This window comes from Poecilia reticulata, linkage group LG17 (assembly GCF_000633615.1).
Source record: "Poecilia reticulata strain Guanapo linkage group LG17, Guppy_female_1.0+MT, whole genome shotgun sequence".
NCBI lineage: Eukaryota > Metazoa > Chordata > Actinopteri > Cyprinodontiformes > Poeciliidae > Poecilia > Poecilia reticulata.
The window spans coordinates 29,207,742-29,229,129 of NC_024347.1; the positions used below are offsets into that span (position 1 = coordinate 29,207,742).

The window sequence follows — 21,388 nt, forward strand, 5'->3', positions numbered from 1 at the left end:
TATATATGTGTATACACACATAAATACCCAGCGTATACAGTAAATGCACCGTTTGAGTTTCAAAATGAAGCATCAAAGTTTTAAAAAGTGAAATGCAAGTTCTAGGAAAATAACATAAAAGTTTTAGAAACTTTTGAGTTTTTTAAAAACTTTTCAGGTTCTGAAATTACTGACAAACTGCAAAAACACAAAATCCTATCAAGTATTTTTGATCTACTTTCCCACATTATAAATGAAATGATCTGAAAGTTAATTTAGTCTAATTTCAAATGTATTTTGCACCAGAAACGAGGCTAAAATGTTGCGTTTTTGCAGTACAATTTTTGCAAAACAAATCTGTAAATCTTAAAAAGCCTTAAATTCTTGGAAAGTACTTGTAGTAGCTCTTTCTAAATTTTAATCTGCTCTGTGTTCATTTCTATTAGCTATAAATAAAAGTTATTACAATTTTGGGAAGGTCAAACTCTGAACAAAAAGGTTAAAACTTCTGACTTTCTCATAGACATTTTGATATTACTGTCCTAACCACCTCCATCACTGTATTTTTATTTTTTATTGCTTCTCAGTTTTGGCCAGAATGAAAACATTTTTTCTCTACAGCAGTAAATATTAGCTGTCAGTCAATTCTTCATCTGCAGAGACTCAAAACAACAATAAAAATGACTGATTTGAACAATAAAAACAAAAAACTCTCTGAAAGCTGCTGAGTCACGATAATCCATCAGATTTAATTTAAAATAAGATCTCTGCTGTCTAAAACTCTGTCGGACCTGAAGGCCGTAAATCACATTCTGATGTTATTTTTCTGAAATAATATTTTTTCATCCACAGAAAATCCAAAAGTCTTGCGGTAATTTTCATCCGTCTGGGTTTATCTGCAGAGCTGCTTCTGTCAGGGAAACAGGAGGTCATTTCTCAATCATCCATCTCCTTTCATCAGTTTCCATTTCAGCCTCTTTCGATCCAAAATGCAATCAAGGAGGCATTTCACCTCAGCGCCGGTGCAATTACCACCCGGCCGCCGAAGAGGACGTCACTTAAAAATCACATCAATCGCTGCGCTGCCGAGGAGCCAGGAAGTCGTGACTGAAGGAGGAGGCGCCGTACCTCGATGTAGGCGGTGTCCTGGTTGGCGTCTTTAATCTGGGGGAACCAGTCTCTGGGCGGCTTGGACAGGTGTTTGGACTCCGGGACGAACCACAGAACCTTGGGCCAACCTGGACACAACAACATCAGATCAGAGAGAAATCTATCAAAGACAACCTGCTATGCTTCCTTAGACAGGTTAGGATGGGCCAGAGGTAAAAAAAAAAAAAAATAGCTGCAAACAGATGAGCAACTTGTTTTGAAAAGCAGAAGTGGAGGTTCCTGCACAACCAACAATAATATAAGTGTTTTCTGGATCGCAAGTCAAAAACAAACCTCTTGTCTTACGGCCTTACAGCAGTAAAACCAGGTGACCAAATGTGCTGGAGCTCAGCTCAGGTTGCTAGGTAACGGGGCTGGGCTCGGGTAGGGTTGCTAGGCAACGGGGCTGGGCTCCGGTGGGGTTTCTAGGTAAAAGGGCTGGGCTCGGGTGGGGTTGCTAGGTAACGGGGTAGTGCCTGTCGAATGTGACTCAAGTTTTAAACTGCAAAAACCTAAAATCTTACCAGTTTCTAGTCCAAATATCTTAGTACACTTTAAAGGAGGCAAGACCAGTAACTTTTAGCTTAGCACTATAAAAGAGTTTGTTTTAAGATTAAAATTTTTTAATATTGATGAAAAAGATGGCAAATTATTTTATTTGTAATATGGGGAAAATGTCTTGTTATAAATGAAATAATCTGTCAATATAACAAGTACTTTGTCATCAATATTAAGGAATTATTTACTCAAAACAAGCTCCTACATCTTGCTAAAAATGTTACTTGTATGATAGTTTTGTCTTATTTCAAATGTACTAAGATGTTGGCAGTAGAAACTAGACCAAAATACTTGGAAGGATTTTGTGTTTTTGAGTGAAAGACACCAAAAACATTAACCAGAAATGTTTGTTTTGGATGTTTGTTTTTACGAGCTTTTCCTGTTTTTAGAAGCTTTTCTGGTTCAAAAACGTGCAGAAAGTGAATCTCGCCTTTAAATCTTTAAGTTTGACTTCAGCTGCTAAAAGAACCATGTGCTGCTCAGTCAGTGTGGAAATGTTGCCTTGGTATCAAATACTGAGAATAAACAGAGTTTGAGTCGTGTAAATGTCTGAATTACTGCAGATGGGGGAGAAATGGAGGAAAGCACCAGCCGAGCGACTGAGAGGAGCTTTAAGCTGATCGATACGAGAAGCACTTTGCTTTAATGAGCAAATCCTAAATCTGCTGGCATCAAGTTTCTATTTATAAATCCATTACTGCAAAGCAAAGCGAGGTTATTTATCACGGAGAGATTCCTCTCCCTCATCTTCTCTGATGATTTGTTTTTCTAAGTGAAAAACAAGTGGAACTCCACCTGCAGAGACGTTTGATTTCCGCTCCGTCAGGTTATTTTAGACCAAACTTTTTATCACATGAGCCAAAATCGACAAGTCAAAATTACTTATGGGACAAAAGAAGCAATTATAGAAGGATTAAAACAAAATCAATCTAATTTTGTTGTTTTTTTGTAGAAAAGGGACAGATCTGACACTTTAAAATGATTTTCTATAGTAAAATAAATTTAATCTAGTTTTCAAATTCAATAATACTTTATTGATCCCAAAGGGAAAATACATTTTGATGCAACTCATATTAACTCAATTTCCTTAAAGAGTTTATATATTGATGCCTTTTGTCAGGAAAAACCTCCTGTAGCAGTCTGTGTTACAGCAAATTTGAAGAGACCTCTGACTAAAATCGCTCCGTTTTCTGATGAAATTCTTTACAAATTCTTTTGGGCTTGATTAAACAAATTTATTCACTTATAAGAAAAAGATCTGAGTGACTTCCTTTCAAAATAAAAGCTGATTTAGGAACCGCAAAATCGACTATTCAGTAAAATCTTTAATTATTATTAGTGTTTAGTCATAAAGAGACAATTACTTTGTGTTGTACTTAACATGTTCTATTATAATTTGATTAAAAATAAAAAAGTTTGCATTTATATCACTCCACGGGGCAATAAATCTGGTGTCCATGTCATATCTTATCTAATAACATTTTTCATGACATTCGTCTCTTTTGATTCTAAAATACTATTCTAAAATGTGCAACATTTCATATTAATCACACTCGATGTTATTTCGTCTCCACAGTTTTGATTAATCTGACATCCAATCAGAAAGAATAACATTTCAATAAGGTATTTCAACATATTTCATCATATTTATTACAGAAGAAATTAGATTTTATTTAAAAATCTTATATAAAACTTATAATTAAAAAATTTAATGGATTACATCTCTTAATTTTGCATTTTTTCGTCATCTTCCCTTCAACTTTACAGGCATTTCTTGATGTCCTTTTGTAATGTTTGTAAAATTTATTAGAATTTTGTGTTTTGATTTTGTTAAGGTATTTCACTACGTCGTTTTTTTCCTAATATTTGTAAAAGTATGATTTTATTGTAACGTTTGAGGTGTGGACTCCAGAAAAAATGACGAACCTTAAATAAACAAAACACACAAAACAGCGCCACCTGGTGGTTACCAATTGAAAAACAGCAGGAATGTGAAATTTCCTAATCATAACTTATTTTCTGTACAAATTTTTAAAAACAATAAAAGTTTTAAACAATAACTAAGCTATAAAATCCCAACATAAATCACTTTTTGTTAACTTTGCCACATTTCCTAATATGGGCATGCTTCCTAATAATACGCCAACATCCCAGGTGTCACAAAAATAACATTTGGATTCGGTTCAGGTTTCATGCTTGTTTAGCCAGAAGTGTCAGGGTGGAGCAGGGCTTTGGGTGTTTGACCTTTGAACTGCGGGATCTCTCCGGTGGGGGTTTTGGGTAACCCCTTATGGCAGGCGTCGCTGGTCAGCGCCACGGTAACGCCGCAGCTGCCCAACAAGAAGCCGATCTGCTGGCTGCCGGCGTCCTGCGAAGGCAGCAGAACGAAACATCACCGGGTCTGACGAAGACTCCTGCTGATGATGTGATGAAGGTGATCCGCCTCACGACACGCCGACATTTTATTCTGCTCATTCCACAGGCGTTGGGATCAAATCCTATGATTACTGCACAGTGTTTTATGTTACTTACTGTACAGTAATCTCAATTCTCAGAGTTGGATATTAACTAGTTATTTTTACTTAATTAATTTTACTTCAGTAACTATTTTTGAGAAAAGTTACTTTGAGTATTTTTACTGTTTCTTGAGTAAATTTCTGGATTTTCTACCCACTGAATCAAAAACAAACGTTTTAATCCACCAGAAACAGACACACAAACCTGCAGCTTTTATTAAAGTTTCATAAGTTTTTTATTGAAAAAACTGATTTGGAAAAATTTTCTTTTGGCTGATTTAATAATTTTTTTGGTGCTTGTATGAATTATTGTCATTTTGTTTGTTAAAATACCAAAGTTTCCTCTAAACGTATTTCCTAAACAATAATTCATGTTTTCCGTTTGGAAGCATTTGCTGAATGGATAAAGTGATGAAAACTCACCTTCCTGGTCAGCGGTACCTCTATCGGCACCGGGACGACCTCGGCCAGCAAACAGCCGTAAAACGCCGTCATGAAGGCGCCGGGGTCGTTGTTGGGGAAGACCAGCGCCACCTACAGGCGCAGAGAGAAATCAGAGTCACGGAAATAAAGTTTGGAAGGAAAGAAAGACGGGGAAAGAACGAGTTGCTATTTGGACGAGTTTGGGACGAAACCAGACCGGACTTTTGGCTTTTAATAAGAAAAAATAAAAACTGAAGACGTCCTGCTCACATCTCTTTATCTGTTTTTATTTCGGTAACATTTAAATCGGTTTTGGTTTGCTGTTGTCTGCAGAAATACGACCGATTTGCTTATTTCATTAAAACGTTGTGTGTTGAGTTTGTTGTTTATTCAGATGTTAAATCAGTGGTTCTTAACCTGGATTCGATCGAACCCCAGGGGTTCGATGAGTCGGTCTCAGGGGTTCGGCGGAGCTTCTGCTGCGGAGGTAATGACACACTTGTGTAAAGTCGTGATGACGCCCCGCTTTGCCATCACTTGCTGCAGAGGATCACGTTACATAGCTTAGCCAATCAGAGCATCACATTATATTGCTTAGCCAATCAGAGCATCACATTATATTGCTTAGCCAATCAGAGCATCACGTTATATTGCTTAGCCAGTCAGTGCTATACGAGGAGCCCTGATTGAAGGAGCTCCACTCTCAGCATGGATTTGAACTTGTGTCTTTAWTTACTTCAGYAAAGCTCACAGTTTTTACCAAATTCTGTAGCTTTCGGTGAACTTCTAAATCTGCTCCTTAGTCGCATCTTTTCGGGGTTTCTACTGCCTCTAGTGGCGTGGGGGTGGTAACACAACTAATATAATTACATTTCTAAATCAGAATACCGCAAAGTCTTTATCATTTATTATTAATTTTCATTCTCTTAAGAATATAGAGCTAATTAAATGATCTAAACAAGACCTTAAAGTGGTTCCAGTTTCTCTCGATGGCCAACCTGTTGAAACTGTGGCACATTTTAAATACCTTGGGTCGTTCCTGGACAGTCAGATCAACTTTGCTGAAAACACTGACTATATTTTGAAGAACTGATCTCAGAGATTCTACCTTTTAAGAAGACTTAGTGATCTTGGGGTGACCCAACTAGACTCTAGTTGGGATCATATTTTATTTATCACTGCAGAAGGGTTCAGTGAATGCACATATGAAACTGGTGGGTTCGGTACCTCAAAAAAGGTTAAGAACCACTGTGTTAAAATAAAAAAAATAATAAAAAGTGTAATAAATTTTTTTTTCAATTCTTTGGGGAAAAAATATTAAAAATGTAATTTAGAAAAATATTTTTTGTAAAAAAAAAGTTCCGTTGATTTTTTTTATTTTATTATTTTGTAAAAAGAAATTTGGCTTAAAGACACAAACACACTTTTCTTAAATGTTATTTTTAGTTGAACTGTCCTTTCTCGGCCCCTAAGCCAGAAGTTTAGATTTTTCCCATCAGAGGAAACAAGTTTTAGTTTCTTTTTTGTTTTTCTCTGCCTGATCCGTAAGCTTGTTAAATACCTTTTACTGCAGGATTTTATTGATTGTAAATGTTTTTACTTCCATTAAGATAAGTCTCCGTGTGTATCAAGCACACAGGACATGAACATATCAGCAGCTAACATGCTACTGCACCATGTTATCTTTGCCTTATTGGATCCAGTTCAGCTCCAGTTGCCTGCTGTGCCGTTCCCAGTAAGCCCAGTGAAGTGCTGTGTAAATGCTTTTATGCACATCACTACAGTAGATATGTTATAGGATAAGTGCAGCTGCCTTGTAATGATGCGTTAACAGATATTGAGCCGCTCAGGATTCATCTGCAGATAATTGAGGACGCATCAGACGCAGAAAATAAAGATTTTTTAAGAGCCTCTGATTGGTTGTTTGGTTTATCATTTATTCATATAAAATGTGTTGCAGCAAAATGTAACAACAGGCAGAGAAACCAACCTTAAGGCTCTTTATTCGCCTTTTCATTGCGAATCTGCTTGAAAATATTAACTATTATTAATCGTGACATTTTTAGTTATTAGTTTTCTCCTTTAGCAGAGGAATCACTGGAATGTGATTATTTTATTTTTCAGCTTTGTGCTCTTTCGGTCCCAACTTCTCTGAGGTTTTAATAACTTGGATCAGGGATGTCCAAGCTGCGGCGCGTGGGCCTTTGGTGGATTAATTTTTCGTGGCCCAACTGAAATCCAAGAGCGGCACAAACGAGGCCCCAGAAACACTTTTGGTAATTTTATAATTATATAAAGTTTATTTCTATAATTGAAACACAAAATCTCTTTATTTTTTTGCTTTTACTTCCATCTCATGGAAACATTTAGCAAGTTTTATGCACACCCATCCAGTATATTTGGCTAAAAGCAGAAAAATGTGTAGAATAAAAGTATTATTTTCTTTAAAAAATCATTTTATAGACTTAAAAAATGGAAAATAATGAACCAAAAAATTCAAGTGACTTTAAACATCCAGACAAATGGGAAAAAAATGTTTTATTCATTGTTGTGCAGATAAAAAAGAAAGAATTCACCAGAATATTGTTTTAGTTCTTAATTGGGGAAAATATGTAAATTATTTAAGTTCCTCCAGGATTTTGCAAAATCTTTCTGTAATTTATTCCTAATCTAAATCACAGATTTTCTTGTGCTACTTTGGAAATATTTTCAAGGAATTTTATGATATTTGCGCTTACGTTTAGCAGAAAGAAATACCGCCACCTGCAGGTGGGAGTTAGCATCATTTAAACCCAAAGTTTTTCACCATTTTTGTTGAAAATCTGGAATAGACTCACAATTTTGCATAAACTTCACTGGTAGGATTGGAAAAAACAGGCGAGTCTGAACTAAACACCTTCAATCATACAAATGGAGAATTACACAAAGTTAAATAACCTCCGGTAACAATTTAAAATTCACCCATTTCCAGTTCATAACCAGCTCTCAGGGTAACTGAATCTGCCTTTAAACATGTTTCATTAAAGCTAATTTATCCTTGAAGAGAGCAGCTAACAAAGGCTGGTCTGTAATTCCCACAGAGCAGAAGGGAAAAAGCAGAGGCCTCATAATTAAAACAGCGCTCAGTTGCCCAGCATTGTGTCAGCCTTGACTCATTTTCCAGCTGAGCTCCAGATCAAGCTTAAAATAAAGATGAAAGCGAAGCAGCGCAGACACTCGGGGCGTCGCATGACATCAGAAACACGCAGGGCTGCAGCTGAAGCGTTTTCCGTTTCAGTTTGAATTTCCCTTAATGTCCTGAGCGAAGGGTTCACACGTCCACAACGGGACGGAGAGAGGAAGCTCTGCGCCGTGTGCTGCGTTAAATTAAAAAGTCTGAGCGACGACGTCACATAAAAATCATAAATTCAACCCAGCTGCACTGGGATTTGTCTAAACCTGAAGGAAACGATGACGGCTGGTGTCAGTTTCTACATGCTGCTCATCTTTTAATGCCATGAAAAAAGATCAGTTATCTGCTGCTAACCCTATCAAGGGCCTCCCAAAATCAGTCTAAGGGCCACAAATGGCCCCCGGGCCGCACTTTGAGAACCCCTGACCTTCACACTCGTTCATCCTGCTAATTAAACTTGATCATAATCAGACTTCTGTTGAACGCTTTACGAACTCAAAGCGACTCGCATGCGCGGAAAAACAACGTCTCACTTCCTGTTTATGTAAATAACAGTGAACGGCGCCATCTATGGGTGGATTTTAAAGCTGTTCAGCAACGGGAGCCGACTGAATCGTCACACGGTCATAAAAAGACAAAGGAATGTGACAAAAGGAAAACACACGTCTGTCTTCTTCTGGTGTTTAGCTTCACATATGGAAGAGGCACAAATCAAACCGCAGTGAATCTGATTTGTTGATTTTGCCTCCAACTTAAACAATTTCAGATTTGCAAAGTTTTGCCTGTTAGAGACTAAAGTTGAGACGTTTTTCCACGGCATCGTGTTTGGAGAAAACCAGACGTGCTTCGTTAAACCCACCCGGTCTCCGGGTCGAACCAGCGGTTCCTGCTTGGTTCCCAGTTTGTGCAGCAGGTTGTACGCCACCTTCACACTCCTGGACCACAGTTTACCTGCAAGCACATCAAAACAGAGCAGGTTACAAATACTTAGAGCGTTTTGTCACGTGGGCAAAAATCAACATGTCAATTACACGCCAACAAATAAAAATAAAGGAGATTAAAATAAAATCAGGCAAATAAAAGTCGTCTCATTTTGTTGTTTTTTTTGTAGATAAAGGAAAATTCAACATTTTTGTATTTAATGAAACTAAATAAAATTTAGTTTCATTAAACTAAATTTTAGTTTAATGAAAGTTAAACTAAAATTTAACTTTGCTATAGATAGTGATGGCTGTTGGCAGGAGAAACCTCCTGTAGCAGTCTGTGTTACAGTGAACTTGAAGGTACCTCTGACTGAAGACAGTCCGTTTTCTCATAAAATTATTTTCAAATTCTTTTAAAGTTTGATTGAACAAATTTATTAAGTTATAAAAATATGATTTGAATCACTTTCTTTCAAAATAAAAGCTGATTTAGGCAACTTTTCAGAAAAGCCTCTCATTGCAACAGCTTGGTTATAAAAAAGACAAACATTTTGTGTTGTACTTTACATTTTCCACTATGTTGGTTATAATTTTACCTCAACTAAAATTAGTAAAGTTCTTACTTGTATTGTGTTGAATTGCACAAAATACAAAATACAGCTTTTATGACATCATCACTCCCCACATCCAAGATCCTGCAGGACAGAGACGATCCCCCGAAGCGTTCGACCAATCGGACGCTGCGTCTTGAGGGAGGAACGGTTTGGAAATGATCACAGATTTCTCAACGTGAAATAAACCCAGCAGGCTTTTTTAATTAACAGCCGACTTCAGAGAAAAACCCACAACACACCAGGAGAAGTGGTGAAGGCCAGAGGAGGGATTTGTTACACATGTTTAAGTGACACAGATCAACCTTTTCACCTCCTCAGATGGAAAATACCTAAAAAAAAAATTTATCTTTCCATCTGGAAAAAGGTGCAAGTCACTTTAACAATCCCTCAGAGCCACATGAAGCCAATAAACACTGTCAAATCTTTCTGATCAGTTTCATTCTGCCTGCCAGCTCCGTTCATTAATGCTGTAACCCCAAACAAAGGAATCGGCTCCATCCGCTCCTTTTTATCCCTCATTTCAAAACGTTACACCGATATCATTATGCATGAGCAATCCAGCGTGAAATGCTGATTTTCTTTCTTTCTTCCAAGTGTTTGTCAGAACTAATGAACAGGAGATAATGAGATCTTGGAGATTCAAGGCGGCAGACGGACGTGGCCGTAAATCGCCGTGTTTTCATGTCTGAATTTACTAACGGAGGCAAAACAAGAAGGGGAAGCTTTCCCGTTTCCATTTCCCTCCAGATTTACCGCCGCAAAGCAAAACAAAACAAAACCAAAGGCGAACTCTGTCAAACACAACAGCTTGAAGGAAATAATCTGGACTGTTTAATCCTGGATGAATGACGAATCTGGACCAGACGACGAAGAAACAACGATCTGAAAATCTGAGACTCAAAGCTCCTCCTACTTCCCTCGTATGGTTATCCATCCATTTTCTTTCACCCTTGTCCCTCAGTGGGGTCAGGAGGGTTGCTGGTGCACATCTCCAGCTAACGTTCCGGGCGAGAGGCGGGGTCCACCCTGGACAGGTCGCCAGTCTGTCGCAGGGCAACACAGAGACACACAACCATGCACACACACACACACACACCTAGGGGCAATTTGGAGAGGCCAATTAACCTAACAGTCATGTTTTTGGACTGTGGGAGGAAACCGGAGTACCTGGAGAAAACCCACCATGCACAGGGAGAACATGCAAACTCCATGCAGAAAGACCGGGGCCGGGAATCGAACCCAGAACCTTCTTGCTGCAAGGCAACAGCTCTACCAACTGCGCCACTGTGCAGCCACCCTCGTATGTTTAGTTTCTACTAATTTGACTACAATCAGTCAGAGTGGCATTAATTATCGCACTCCTACGGAGGATTAGGGCCACTGAAAACAAATTCTGAGATTAACGCCAGAAATCAAAGGAAAACATTGTTGTTTTCTTCAGTTGTCCTATTTCTTAGTTTTCTTTTGCTAGCAGAAGCTCAGACTCTATTTTATCTCATCTCTCTTACATGAATGACTGGAAACACACAGAGATCTTCCTGCTTGACACCAGTCGATTCTGCCTCTTGCAGCTTTTGCACCGTTTCTTCCATCTTTATCCGAGTCACGGCTAGAAGTGACTCAGCATTTCCTGACATGACCAAGCATGTTTTCCTTCACCAAAGCAGATTCAAGCTGATCATTTGTGGCCAACAGAGGGAAGTTTTAAACTTCCTCCTTATATTTTGGAGTTGAAATCTTGGTATATTTAAATCTCAGAGAAATTCGGCTCCTGACTGCGTGGAAACTTTTCCCATCGTGAATCAAAGTGCGTTTCTCTGCTGGCTGCTATGAGAGGTTATCAGCAGAGCTGAAGTGGGCATCATGAATTCCCTCTGTTCTCCGGGGGCGAAGGACGGCTCGGCAGGAAGGAAACAAAACAAGTTTGTCTTTGTGGGCCGACATCAAAGGCGAGACACGACAGGAATCAGAGATAGAGAGGAAAGAGAGAGGATGAGATTTAGATTCAGCACACACACACACACACACCTGCTGAAATCTCACCGTGTTTCTGTCTCCTGTGGTCGACTCCTGAACGCAGGCTGGAGACATTTCACAGTCTGGTGAGCGCTCATATCGTCTCATCATCCACAGCGGGCAAACGCCTCTCACATCACTGACATCAGTCACACACAACCTGAACTGCTGCTTGGAGAAAAACGATGCTAATCCCCTGAGACCAGGGCTAGCATAAAGCTGCAGAAACTCCTACCAAACTGTGTTATTCAAAATAACACTTTTGTTTTCTTTTGAGTGACCGACAAGCTCTGCTCACAGCATGTGTTCACTACTTATTCTGCTCTGAATATTATGTTGGTACAGCAGTTGAACTTTAGCTTCCATTTAGCATTAGCTTTTGGTAAATACCTTGATGTTATTGGGCTTTAGCTTCTGCTAAATATTATATTGGTATATCACTTTAGTGTTAACTTCATCTAAAAACTGTTAGTATCGGACTGTAGCGTTAGCTTTTGCTAAATACTATGTTAATATTTTACTTTCATCGTTTTGGTCTTGTAGTTTAGCGTTAGCTTCCACTAAATACCAGCTACTTGGTATAGCACTTTAACATTAGCTTCCACTAAATACTGTGTTGATGTAGCGCTTAAGCATTAGCTTTTCCTAAATACCATGTTGTTATTGCGCTTTAGCTTCTGCTAAACATTATGTTGGTATATCACTTTAGTGTTATACCAACTAATGTTTATTATTATTGCTTTTTAACAGAGCACAAGAGAAGAAACTACGGTTTTATAGTTTGGCAAATGCACAAAAAAAATTGTTAGCATATGTTTAGTTCCAAGAAAAACATGAAATCTTGAGGAATCTTGCAAGTCCCACTTAAAAAATATAATAAAACAATTAAACTGTTGTCATTCCAGCAACCAAGCTGACAAACCATTTCAGGCACAGATCCATCCTTAACTAATCCGACGTCCGAGGCGTTTTTAAAGCAACCCTTCACCTCGTTCTCCTTTCAGGTGCGACTCTGTGTGATAATCTGTGCTTTCGCTGCCATGTGAGGATCATTTCAGTCTCTCTGCTGCTCAGCGGGACGTTCGGCTCTAAATTCATGAGGACCTGCAGCCTGTTCACAGCAGCTAAATCTCCTTATTTACGCCGTTTTCTCTGCTGCCGTTTGCTTCTCTAATCAATCTCCAGGCTCCGGCTGAAACTCAAACCTGAGAGGAAACCGTAATGCGATTCAGCCGGAGCAAATTAATTTAGAGAGCTGGAGCCGGGTGAGATGGTTGATATATGTTCGTATCGCTTTAAATTACTTTATTCCAAACTGGATGGCATGTTTAGGCCATGTTTGCACAAGTGGATTTAACCTTTTTCACTGTGGCGCCTTGAAGTGGAGCAGCAGTTGCTTTAAATCTATTTATTTATTGCTCCATCAGATGCATCTGTTCAGTTTCTGACCTGAATTTCATGGGAACAGTCAAAGTTTTAAAAAAAAAGTTTTTATTCGCATGAGTCACTTTGCAATTGATTTAAAGAAAACTCTGAGAAACTGAACGTTTGGGAGAGAAACACAAACAAAAGGGATAATAATCAAACGCTGCCTCCTCCTGCACTCTTTGAAACATCTTTTTCACAGGTTGCTAATGTGCTTAGCGCTCTGCTCGGCTGCCATTAGGGGAATTATGCTCCCACTGCGGCGCTGGGCATCGTTTGATGCTTCCGTTAATCAGCTCTCGGCGTAAAACTGAATTGTTTTGAGCGTTTTTCTCTCCACACAACAACCTGGAGGAAGAATTGGATCATGCACTGCAAAAACACAAAATCTTACCTGAGTATTTGTAGTCTAGATTCTACTGCAAATATCTTAGATCAGCTGAAATAAGACAAAACTATCTTGTAATTTAAGATATAGGAGGTAATAATTCCTTTTGATTAAAAAGTGCTAGTCCCATTGGCAGATTATTTTACTTATAACAAGGGAAACGTGTTTTCTTATAAGTAAAATAATCTGCCAATGCAACCAATGCTTTTTGATCAATATTGAGAAACTATTGACTTAGAGCTCAAACGTCTTGCTGGAGCAACAAAAGCAGCATTCAGCACCACAAACACCTGAAACAAAGAGGTTTTTTTAAATCTAGATTATAATCCCACCTGTTTTGCACTTGTAAAAATGTAATATTTCAGTTGTTAACTGTGTTTTTTATTTGTATTTTTGTGTTTTTATGATATGAAGCCCTCTGAGCTGCTTTGCTGCTGAAATGTGTTACACATAAACATGACTGATTGATTTGTAACTTAGTTTTGCATTATTTGTATTATTTAACCTGGAAAACCAAAAAACACTTGGTAAGATTTCGTGTTTTTGCAGTGCACAGGATCACACGGGAACAGAAATGCCACTTTTGGTGGGTAGTTTTCCGTCTTCTGACGGCCTTCCTACCGTAGGTGAGAACGTAGAGCGGCTTGCCGTTGGTGTCCATGGTGGTCAGACACGGCGCCTTCGGGGAGATGGTGCCCCACCGCTGCAGCGCCGCCTCCAGGGACGGCGGCCAGTTGGTCACCACGCCCAGCTGCTCGCCTCGCATGGCCGCCATCTGCGCCCCCTCGGCTTTGGGAAGGTTGGGGTCCGGCTGCTGGACTGCAGAGGAGAGGAAAACGCCAGAAGAGGAGCGATGAGGTCGCTGATCTGTTGATGATGTGTGCAAATCTTCGTCTATTTTCTGCTAAAAAGACATTGCTTGCATTAAGTCTGCAGCATGTAACTTTAATGAGGTTTATGTTTACATACACTGCAAAAACACAAAATCTTACCATGTAATTTGGTCTGGTTTCTAGAGCTTAAAATAAGAAACTTAATTCACAAATTACTTTTCAGTAAGAAATCTGAGCTTGATTTAAAATAATTCCTTAATACTGATGAGAAAGTACTAGTTCAAATGGCAGATTATTTTACTTATAACAACATACTGTTCCCATGTTTTTAGTGAAACAATCTGCCAGTGAAACTTTTTTCATCAATATTAAGGAATTACTGCCTTAAAACAAGCTCGTATTTCTTGCTGAGAAGTTACTTTTATTGTCTTATTTAAAGTGCTCTAAGACATTTGTAGTAGTTGGTAGGACATTGTGTTTTTGCAGTGTATCTGTTTCCACCAATCATCTTGCCGTTTGTAGCCGTTTTTCTACGATTCTCCTCATTTCTCTAAAACTTTCCCAAACTTATCCAAATCCAATTAGTCCCTGAGGTTATTTTTCAGATAATCTACCATCTGTACCTAAACACAACCACTCACCATGTGTTGGTGGAGCTTTGATCGAGTCAGATTAAACTGCATTCTCAGAAAATTCAGCAGCACCTTTTGTGTCTGTTCATAAAATTTTGGCTTTTAACAGCAAAAGGAAATCATCCAACGAACTAAACCTGCTTTTTAAGGCCTTAAACTCTGAGCATTTTAATGAAAACAACATGTTTCATCCACGGTGATGAATTTTAACCACGCGCTGAGCCAAACATTTACTATTCATGCTTAAATTATGAATTAACTTCTGGTTCTGCAGCGTTTGATACTGAAAGCAGGAGGAAATATTCATCAGCGTGGCTCGCCTTTGTCCAGGGAATGTGGCCATTTTGTCTGAATTAAGCATTTTTCAGCTTCATGAGGTGAAACAAATGCTGGTTGAAAGAAAAAAGGCAGTAAATCCCAATCTGGGATTAGATTTATGAGAATTTTAAATATTTTCTCTTTACCCTCCAGAAGCTCCTCAAAGTCATCGACGAAGAACTCCCTGAGCGGCGGCCGTTTGGGTCTCTTCAGCGTGTTGACCAGCTGCTGGATCTTGGCTGAAACTCTGCTGCTGACTGGAACACCTGCAGACAAAAACAGCTTAATCTGAGGTCTAATCTGGGATTTCCTGGAGTTTCACCTCAAGTCCTGGCAAACAAAGCAGAACAACTAGAGGATAAAAATGAGATTAAAGGCTGAGGCTGCAGATTTGTTTCTATTGGCCACAGAATTACACAATTTGTCATTTTGAAAATAAATTTGCTGACTGGAAACAAAGGACAATTTTGAAAATTTTGTTTTTTTATTTTGCAAAACTTCAATGGAAACTCTTTTTTTGGAATCACAAGTCACATGATTAACAACCTGATGTTGCTACTGCTGGAAACCACAAAAAAGACGACAGGAAGGAGAGGGATTTAAAACAACAACAAAAAAACATAATTCTGAGATCACACTTAAAAACTCTGAGATTTGTCATAATTTAAGTCAAATTCTGATATTAAAGTCACAACCATCAAATTTAAAATAATAATTTTGAGAATAATGTCAGAATCTCCTTGTTTTCCCCAAAACACGGATAATTTAACAGATTTTCTTCACTCTAGAAAAAAAGCTTCATATTTTTACATCCTGGATTTTTATATAACGTTACAAAACAAACTAAAAATTTCTCACTTATACTCCAGACTTATTCTTTATTCCCGAAATGTTTATTAATCTCAATAAGGTGAAGTAGCAAGTTTAGTTAAATCTGGTAATTATCTGATTGTTACCAGGTAAAATCCCGCTTTGGATTTCTCTCTTTATTTCATTTTTATGATTCGTTTCAGTTTGAACATTTCCACTCCAGTGAGTCAGATAAACACAGTTTTTTAAAGAAAACTAATGAACACCACGCAGGTTTTTCCCTCTCACCGTCTCCGGTCTCCATCAGCTCGGCGTTTCCATATTTGGGCGTCTGCCTGTGGGCCGCGGAGCCGCCGCCGCCGCCGGGTGGGGCCCGCTCCACCTGGATCCCGTCTGCGGCGGTGTTGTTGGTGTAGCCGGTCACATCCGGGGGTGCAGAGTGGTTTTCTGAAACAGATGTTGGAGCGAGTCAGAACCAGCTGCGGCTGGACCTGAAGTCTGAATTTCAACTGAAAACTGTTTTACTGAGCGAGTGCTCATCAAGACGGGGCGGATTCTAGATTTATCACAATTATCCATAAATCAATGATAAATTAAAACACTGAGTAACTTCCATCTGTACTATTATCGGAAGATGAAGATCTTCAGTCTGGAGCAGAGGGTTAGACTTCATAATTCATTTTATTTGTCGTTTCTGTTGTTTTGTTTATTTATTTTGGACAAAGTGTAATGATATGCCGCACCACTAGGTGGTGATGCAAGAGGATCGTTGGGAGTGAGCACACGAGGAAGTGATATAGAAAGAGAGAGGTAAAAAACAGTGTAACAAGGACTGCAGCTGTAAGTTAATAAAACACATTACTTTAAAAGACTTGACCTCCTTTATGTACAAAAGTACAAACTTTACACAAAGGTCTGAAATGAGACAAACAGCAATAAGGTTCGATGTTCGAATCCCAGCCAGTCAAAGCTGCTAAAGTCGGTTTTTAAATGAAGAAAATCAAAGTAAAAAAATCAATTCAGTGAAAATCCACCTTAACCAAAAAGCTTCCCAATAAAAGCTCTAATTTCCCACAGTCCAACTCTTCCCCTGAATGCAGCAGCTCCGGTCTTTGAAAATCTACTAAAAAAAAAAGACTCAATTTTCTCGATATTCAGCCCATTTCGGAACCGTTTTCCGTTTCTGACGTTTCAAAGCTCCGGCGAGCCTCGGACTCTTCACATGTGCGTCATTTTTATTTATTTTTTATGCAGCTCGACCGCGGTTTAACGGCATCAAACGGTGTTTACCTCCCTTTGCCGGTGTGTGACGAGATGAATCCAAACTGAAACGAGCGAAAATGTGGATTTTATCTGCAAAAGACGGAGAGATATTCAGCAAACTGGTGTGTTTACATTTTCCTCACACGTTATTACAACGGTGAACTGAATATTTGGCACTAATAAAATATGAGAAAAAATATCTTTAATTGATCCCTGGAGAGTTTCTCAGACACAATCCAGCTTTTAATCTTATTTCTCACATGCGATTCAGAATTAGAGAGATAAATATGACCAACACTCGTGTCTTTACTTCAAAGTCTCAGATTAGTTTCACAGAAATCTTCAGTTTCTACTCATTTATATGCAAACTCTCCCTTCATGTTTTCACTTCCCTTAAACAGAGAAATTTAAATTAGCAGCATTTCTAAGGTAAAAAAGAAAATGAGGCTTTGCTTCTCATCTTTTAGCCTATTTCTGGCTAAACATTGACAACTGTTTGTTATGGTGACACAAAAAAAATCAATTTCAAAATGGAAATGTTAAAAATTAAACAATATTTAGCCCTTCTGGATGCTTAAACCACACAGATGGTTTCAGGAAGTTCAGCTCATCCCCCGTTTGTTCAGCTGGCTGAAATCTGAGCCCAGACCGATCCGACCGGTCGTAAAAAAAAGTCCCGAAAGCAAGACGGGAGTCTGCTGGCAGTGACGCAGCGTGCTGTAGACGGCCAGACGAACAGAACATCTCGTCCGGACCATAACGGCGCTGCATGCAGCAGGACCGGCATGTTAATTACTGCAGCGCATCTGGGCTGCTGGACTGAGAGTCAGGAGCCGTTTGTCTGTCTGGAAACGAGCGTGTGCAACTCCAGCGACAGGATCAGACGGCTGGGAGATGAAGAGGAGAGTCAGCTGAGGATGAAGACGAGGAAGGCCTGGTTCGCTGCAGGAATACCAATAAGCCGGTCCGTCTCCCAAAGACAGATTCAACCCGCCTCATAGTTAGAGAGAGTGCAGAGAAACCTTGATGAGTTGTTTTGGATCCCATTTCATTACAATTTTTGTCATTTTTAGAGGCCGTAGAAACTATTTATATTAAATTTTTACTCAATCTAAATAATTTTAGGTAACAGAGACACACAGCAGGAAAACAGTCTTCATCCCTCCAACATCTGATTTGAGATGAAGCTGCTGTGGAAACGGAAACATGCTGCAGAAAATACTCAAATCAATAAACACCATCCATCCATCCATTTTCTTGCACCCTTTTTCCCTCAGTGGGGTCRGGAGGGTTGCTGGTTCCTCTCCAGCCAACGTTTCGGGCGAGAGGCGGGGTCACCCTGGACAGGTCGCCAGTCTGTCGCAGGGCAACACAGAGACACACAGGACACACAACCATGCACACACACACTCACCTAGGGGCAATTTGGAGAGGCCAATTAACCTGACAGTCATGTTGTTGGACTGTGGGAGGAAACCGGAGTACCCGGAGAAAACCCACCATGCACAGGGAGAACATGGAGACTCCATGCAGAAAGACCCCAGGCCGGGAATCGAACCCAGAACCTTCTTGCTGCAAGGCAACAGCTCTACCAACTGCGCCACTGTGCAGCTTACAATCAATAAACACCAGACAGAAGAAAAACAACCAGGGAAACGGCCTTCGCAACGTTGTTGATCTTTATCAACAACTCACAGCTTTTATTTACTTTCATGCATCAGCAGCTCAATGCTACTGGAATTAGCATTGAAATTAGCGCTTCCACGCTAACACAGCTACAAGCTAAGGGATTCAGGAAACAACCATCGGGGTGGACAGGGGAAACTGAGCAGCAAAACGGGAAATACGACATCCATATCGGCGCCAAAGGATGGCGGGAGATCGGCCGGAAAATTCTCCGATCTCCGACTTACCGGAGCGCCGAGGCTCAGAGTTTCCGTTCTGTACCAAACCAGCCGGCTCTGCCTTCCTCCTCCTCTTCCTCAAGGAGAGGTGGCTTAAAAGGCCTGAAGAACAAGAGCGGAGGGAACCTTGAAACGAGGCGCCAGCAGAGCCGCTCAGTAAGACGCTGACCGCTCATAGTTACCCCAGCAGATTTAGCAGCTTTGCTGTGTTAAAACAAAAAGCATCTATTTTTCAGTTTCTTTTGGTCTTGATAGAAAACATTTACTTTCAGTAATAAGAACAGGATTTGGGTCACTTTGTTTCAAAATGTTTATGATAGATTTAGCCAAATTTAAGCAAGAATAAAAGCCGATTCGGGTGGAGAAAAGTTGGCTTTTCAGTAGTAAAAAAAAAGGATAAACTTTGTTTTACCTTTTGTTAAAACTTGGTGATAAAAACACAAATGATTTGTGTTGCACTTTACATTTTCCTGTATAAGAAAATTATGTTGGTAACAATTTTTACTCTGATTACAAATTAAAACGTTTCTATCTGCATCAACGAGCCACATTTGTATAATTTTTGAATTGTAGTTTGGGGCCACAAAAAGTCAGTCTAGGGGCCACAAAAGGCCCACGCGCCGCATTTTGCACAACCATTTTCTCCAGCTTTGACCTAAAACATGGAAATGAAAAGCAGAACATCTCAACACATCTGGATTCTACAAATAAAAATGATCTCAGAAAATAAAACAAGTTAAAAATCACATTTTGAGGCTTGGATTCCATGTTTCTGCAGCTCTGAAGGAGAAACATTTGAAGCTGGATAATAAAAACCCGGAGCTGCCAGAGCTTCACTCCAACAGTAAAACAGTCGTCCGTCAGAACATAAATAACGCCGAACCTTGAGTCGTTCATCAGCACTTTGCAGTAAAGCCGTTCCCCTCAGATGAAGCCACAAATTAAAGCTCCAAGGTCTGAGACAGAGCGGGCCGGATGGGCAGAAGACCTCGAACATAACGCAGATTATAACTCAAACACAGCTTAAAACGTTCAGGAAAGGCCTGAACATTTAAAAATCAGCGGTCAGGCCAGAGTCAAAGGTGAACAGAAATAACAAAAAGAACCGGATTATTTGCTGCTCATCTAAAACTGTTAGGTTTTATTTGAACAAGTGGCTCTTTAGACCTTATGAAATGACTTTTAATAACTTTGGCTAAAGATAATATAGACTGAACTAATGTTTTGAAATGTATAACAACAAATAACGGAAAGATAAAACTCAATTTCAACAAAATAAGTATTTTTAGATTTATTTTTGTCAGTAAGATGGAACCTGTACATTTAGTAGATGTTATTTCTCAAAACAGAAATAAAACAGTGGTTATTTTAAAAATAGATTTCCTAGATACTTATAATAATAATTAATTATTCGTTTCTCTGAACGTGTTTTATTTAAATGGTCTGAGGCCCAAAATGTCTCTGGATTGTAAAAGTTGTCGACTCATCTGGGAATATTTTATCAATCAAATATCGGAATAATTCCAAATTACATCAATGTTGTTGATATTTTAACGGATTTACTGCAAAAACACAACATTTTACCACATTTTTTTGATCTAGTTGTTGTGCAAATATCTTAAAATATTTGAAATAAAACAAAATTAAGTTTTAGATGAGTTTCAACAAGATGTAGGAGCTTAGTTTAGGTAAATAAATCCTTGATCTTGATGAAAATGTACTGGGTTCATTGGCAGATTATTTCATGGGGACAATATCTTGTTAATAAGTGAAATAATTGTCAATATCAATTAATTATTAGCTTAAATCATTCGCCTATTTCTTGCTGATGTTACTTGTATGTTAGCACGATTAAAATATAATTAAACCAAGAGATTTTCATTATAAACTAGACAACAAATACTTGGTAAGTCTTTGTTTTTGTTGCAGTGTTTTTAACTCGACACGTCTCTAAGTCCCATCTCACCGCCTGTTTTTCTAGTTCCATTTATCCGAGGTCGGCTGAGTGCTTTTACGTCAAGGTCTCGATGCTTTTCTGCTGCTTTTGCCTCCCTGGAAACAACTTTCCACTAATTTCAGCCAGCAGGGAAGAGTGACGCAGGAAATCAGCGGGAATGAGCTCCAAACAAACACAGACACCAGCAAACGGCCGGCGTGCGCAGAACCTGGGCCGTGGATGCTGGCGGGGTGGAGCTGGCAGGAAGCTCTGTGCGATATCGTCAGAGCTGGAGACCAACCGCGCCGGCGTGACAACAAGCAAACCTCCGCCAGCGTGTTTAGTCATGACGCTGCCACAGCAAGAGACAGGAAAAAGGTGGCAACGGGAGCTATGGAGCAATTTATACCTGCCCTGAAATCATCTTCTGCCCTTCTGTTTTCTGGTGGCAAGCTAAAAGCTAACGGTTTAGTAAAACCCTTCAATACAGGGACTAGAAAAAGTAATAACCCTTAAACTTTATCATATT

General features: G+C 39.2%; 1 protein-coding gene across 9 annotated transcripts in view; it reads right to left on the minus strand.

The window, feature by feature from the left end:
* The window catches only part of LOC103479974 (disco-interacting protein 2 homolog C), a 171,182-nt gene that overhangs the window by 25,627 nt on the left and 124,167 nt on the right, over positions 1–21,388 (minus strand). For 7 of the 9 annotated variants that reach the window (XM_017309912.1, XM_017309911.1, XM_017309917.1 and 4 more), the window contains exons 6-13: positions 18,933–19,025; positions 16,045–16,203; positions 15,093–15,212; positions 13,785–13,982; positions 8,657–8,748; positions 4,626–4,736; positions 3,931–4,054; positions 1,108–1,217 (exon numbers count right to left, since the gene is read on the minus strand). In XM_017309912.1, the coding sequence (XP_017165401.1) occupies positions 1,108–1,217; positions 3,931–4,054; positions 4,626–4,736; positions 8,657–8,748; positions 13,785–13,982; positions 15,093–15,212; positions 16,045–16,203; positions 18,933–19,025 (1,007 nt within the window). The remainder of the gene's footprint in view (positions 1–1,107; positions 1,218–3,930; positions 4,055–4,625; positions 4,737–8,656; positions 8,749–13,784; positions 13,983–15,092; positions 15,213–16,044; positions 16,204–18,932; positions 19,026–21,388) is intronic. The other 2 variants (XM_017309916.1, XM_017309915.1) reach the window with 1 other exon arrangement.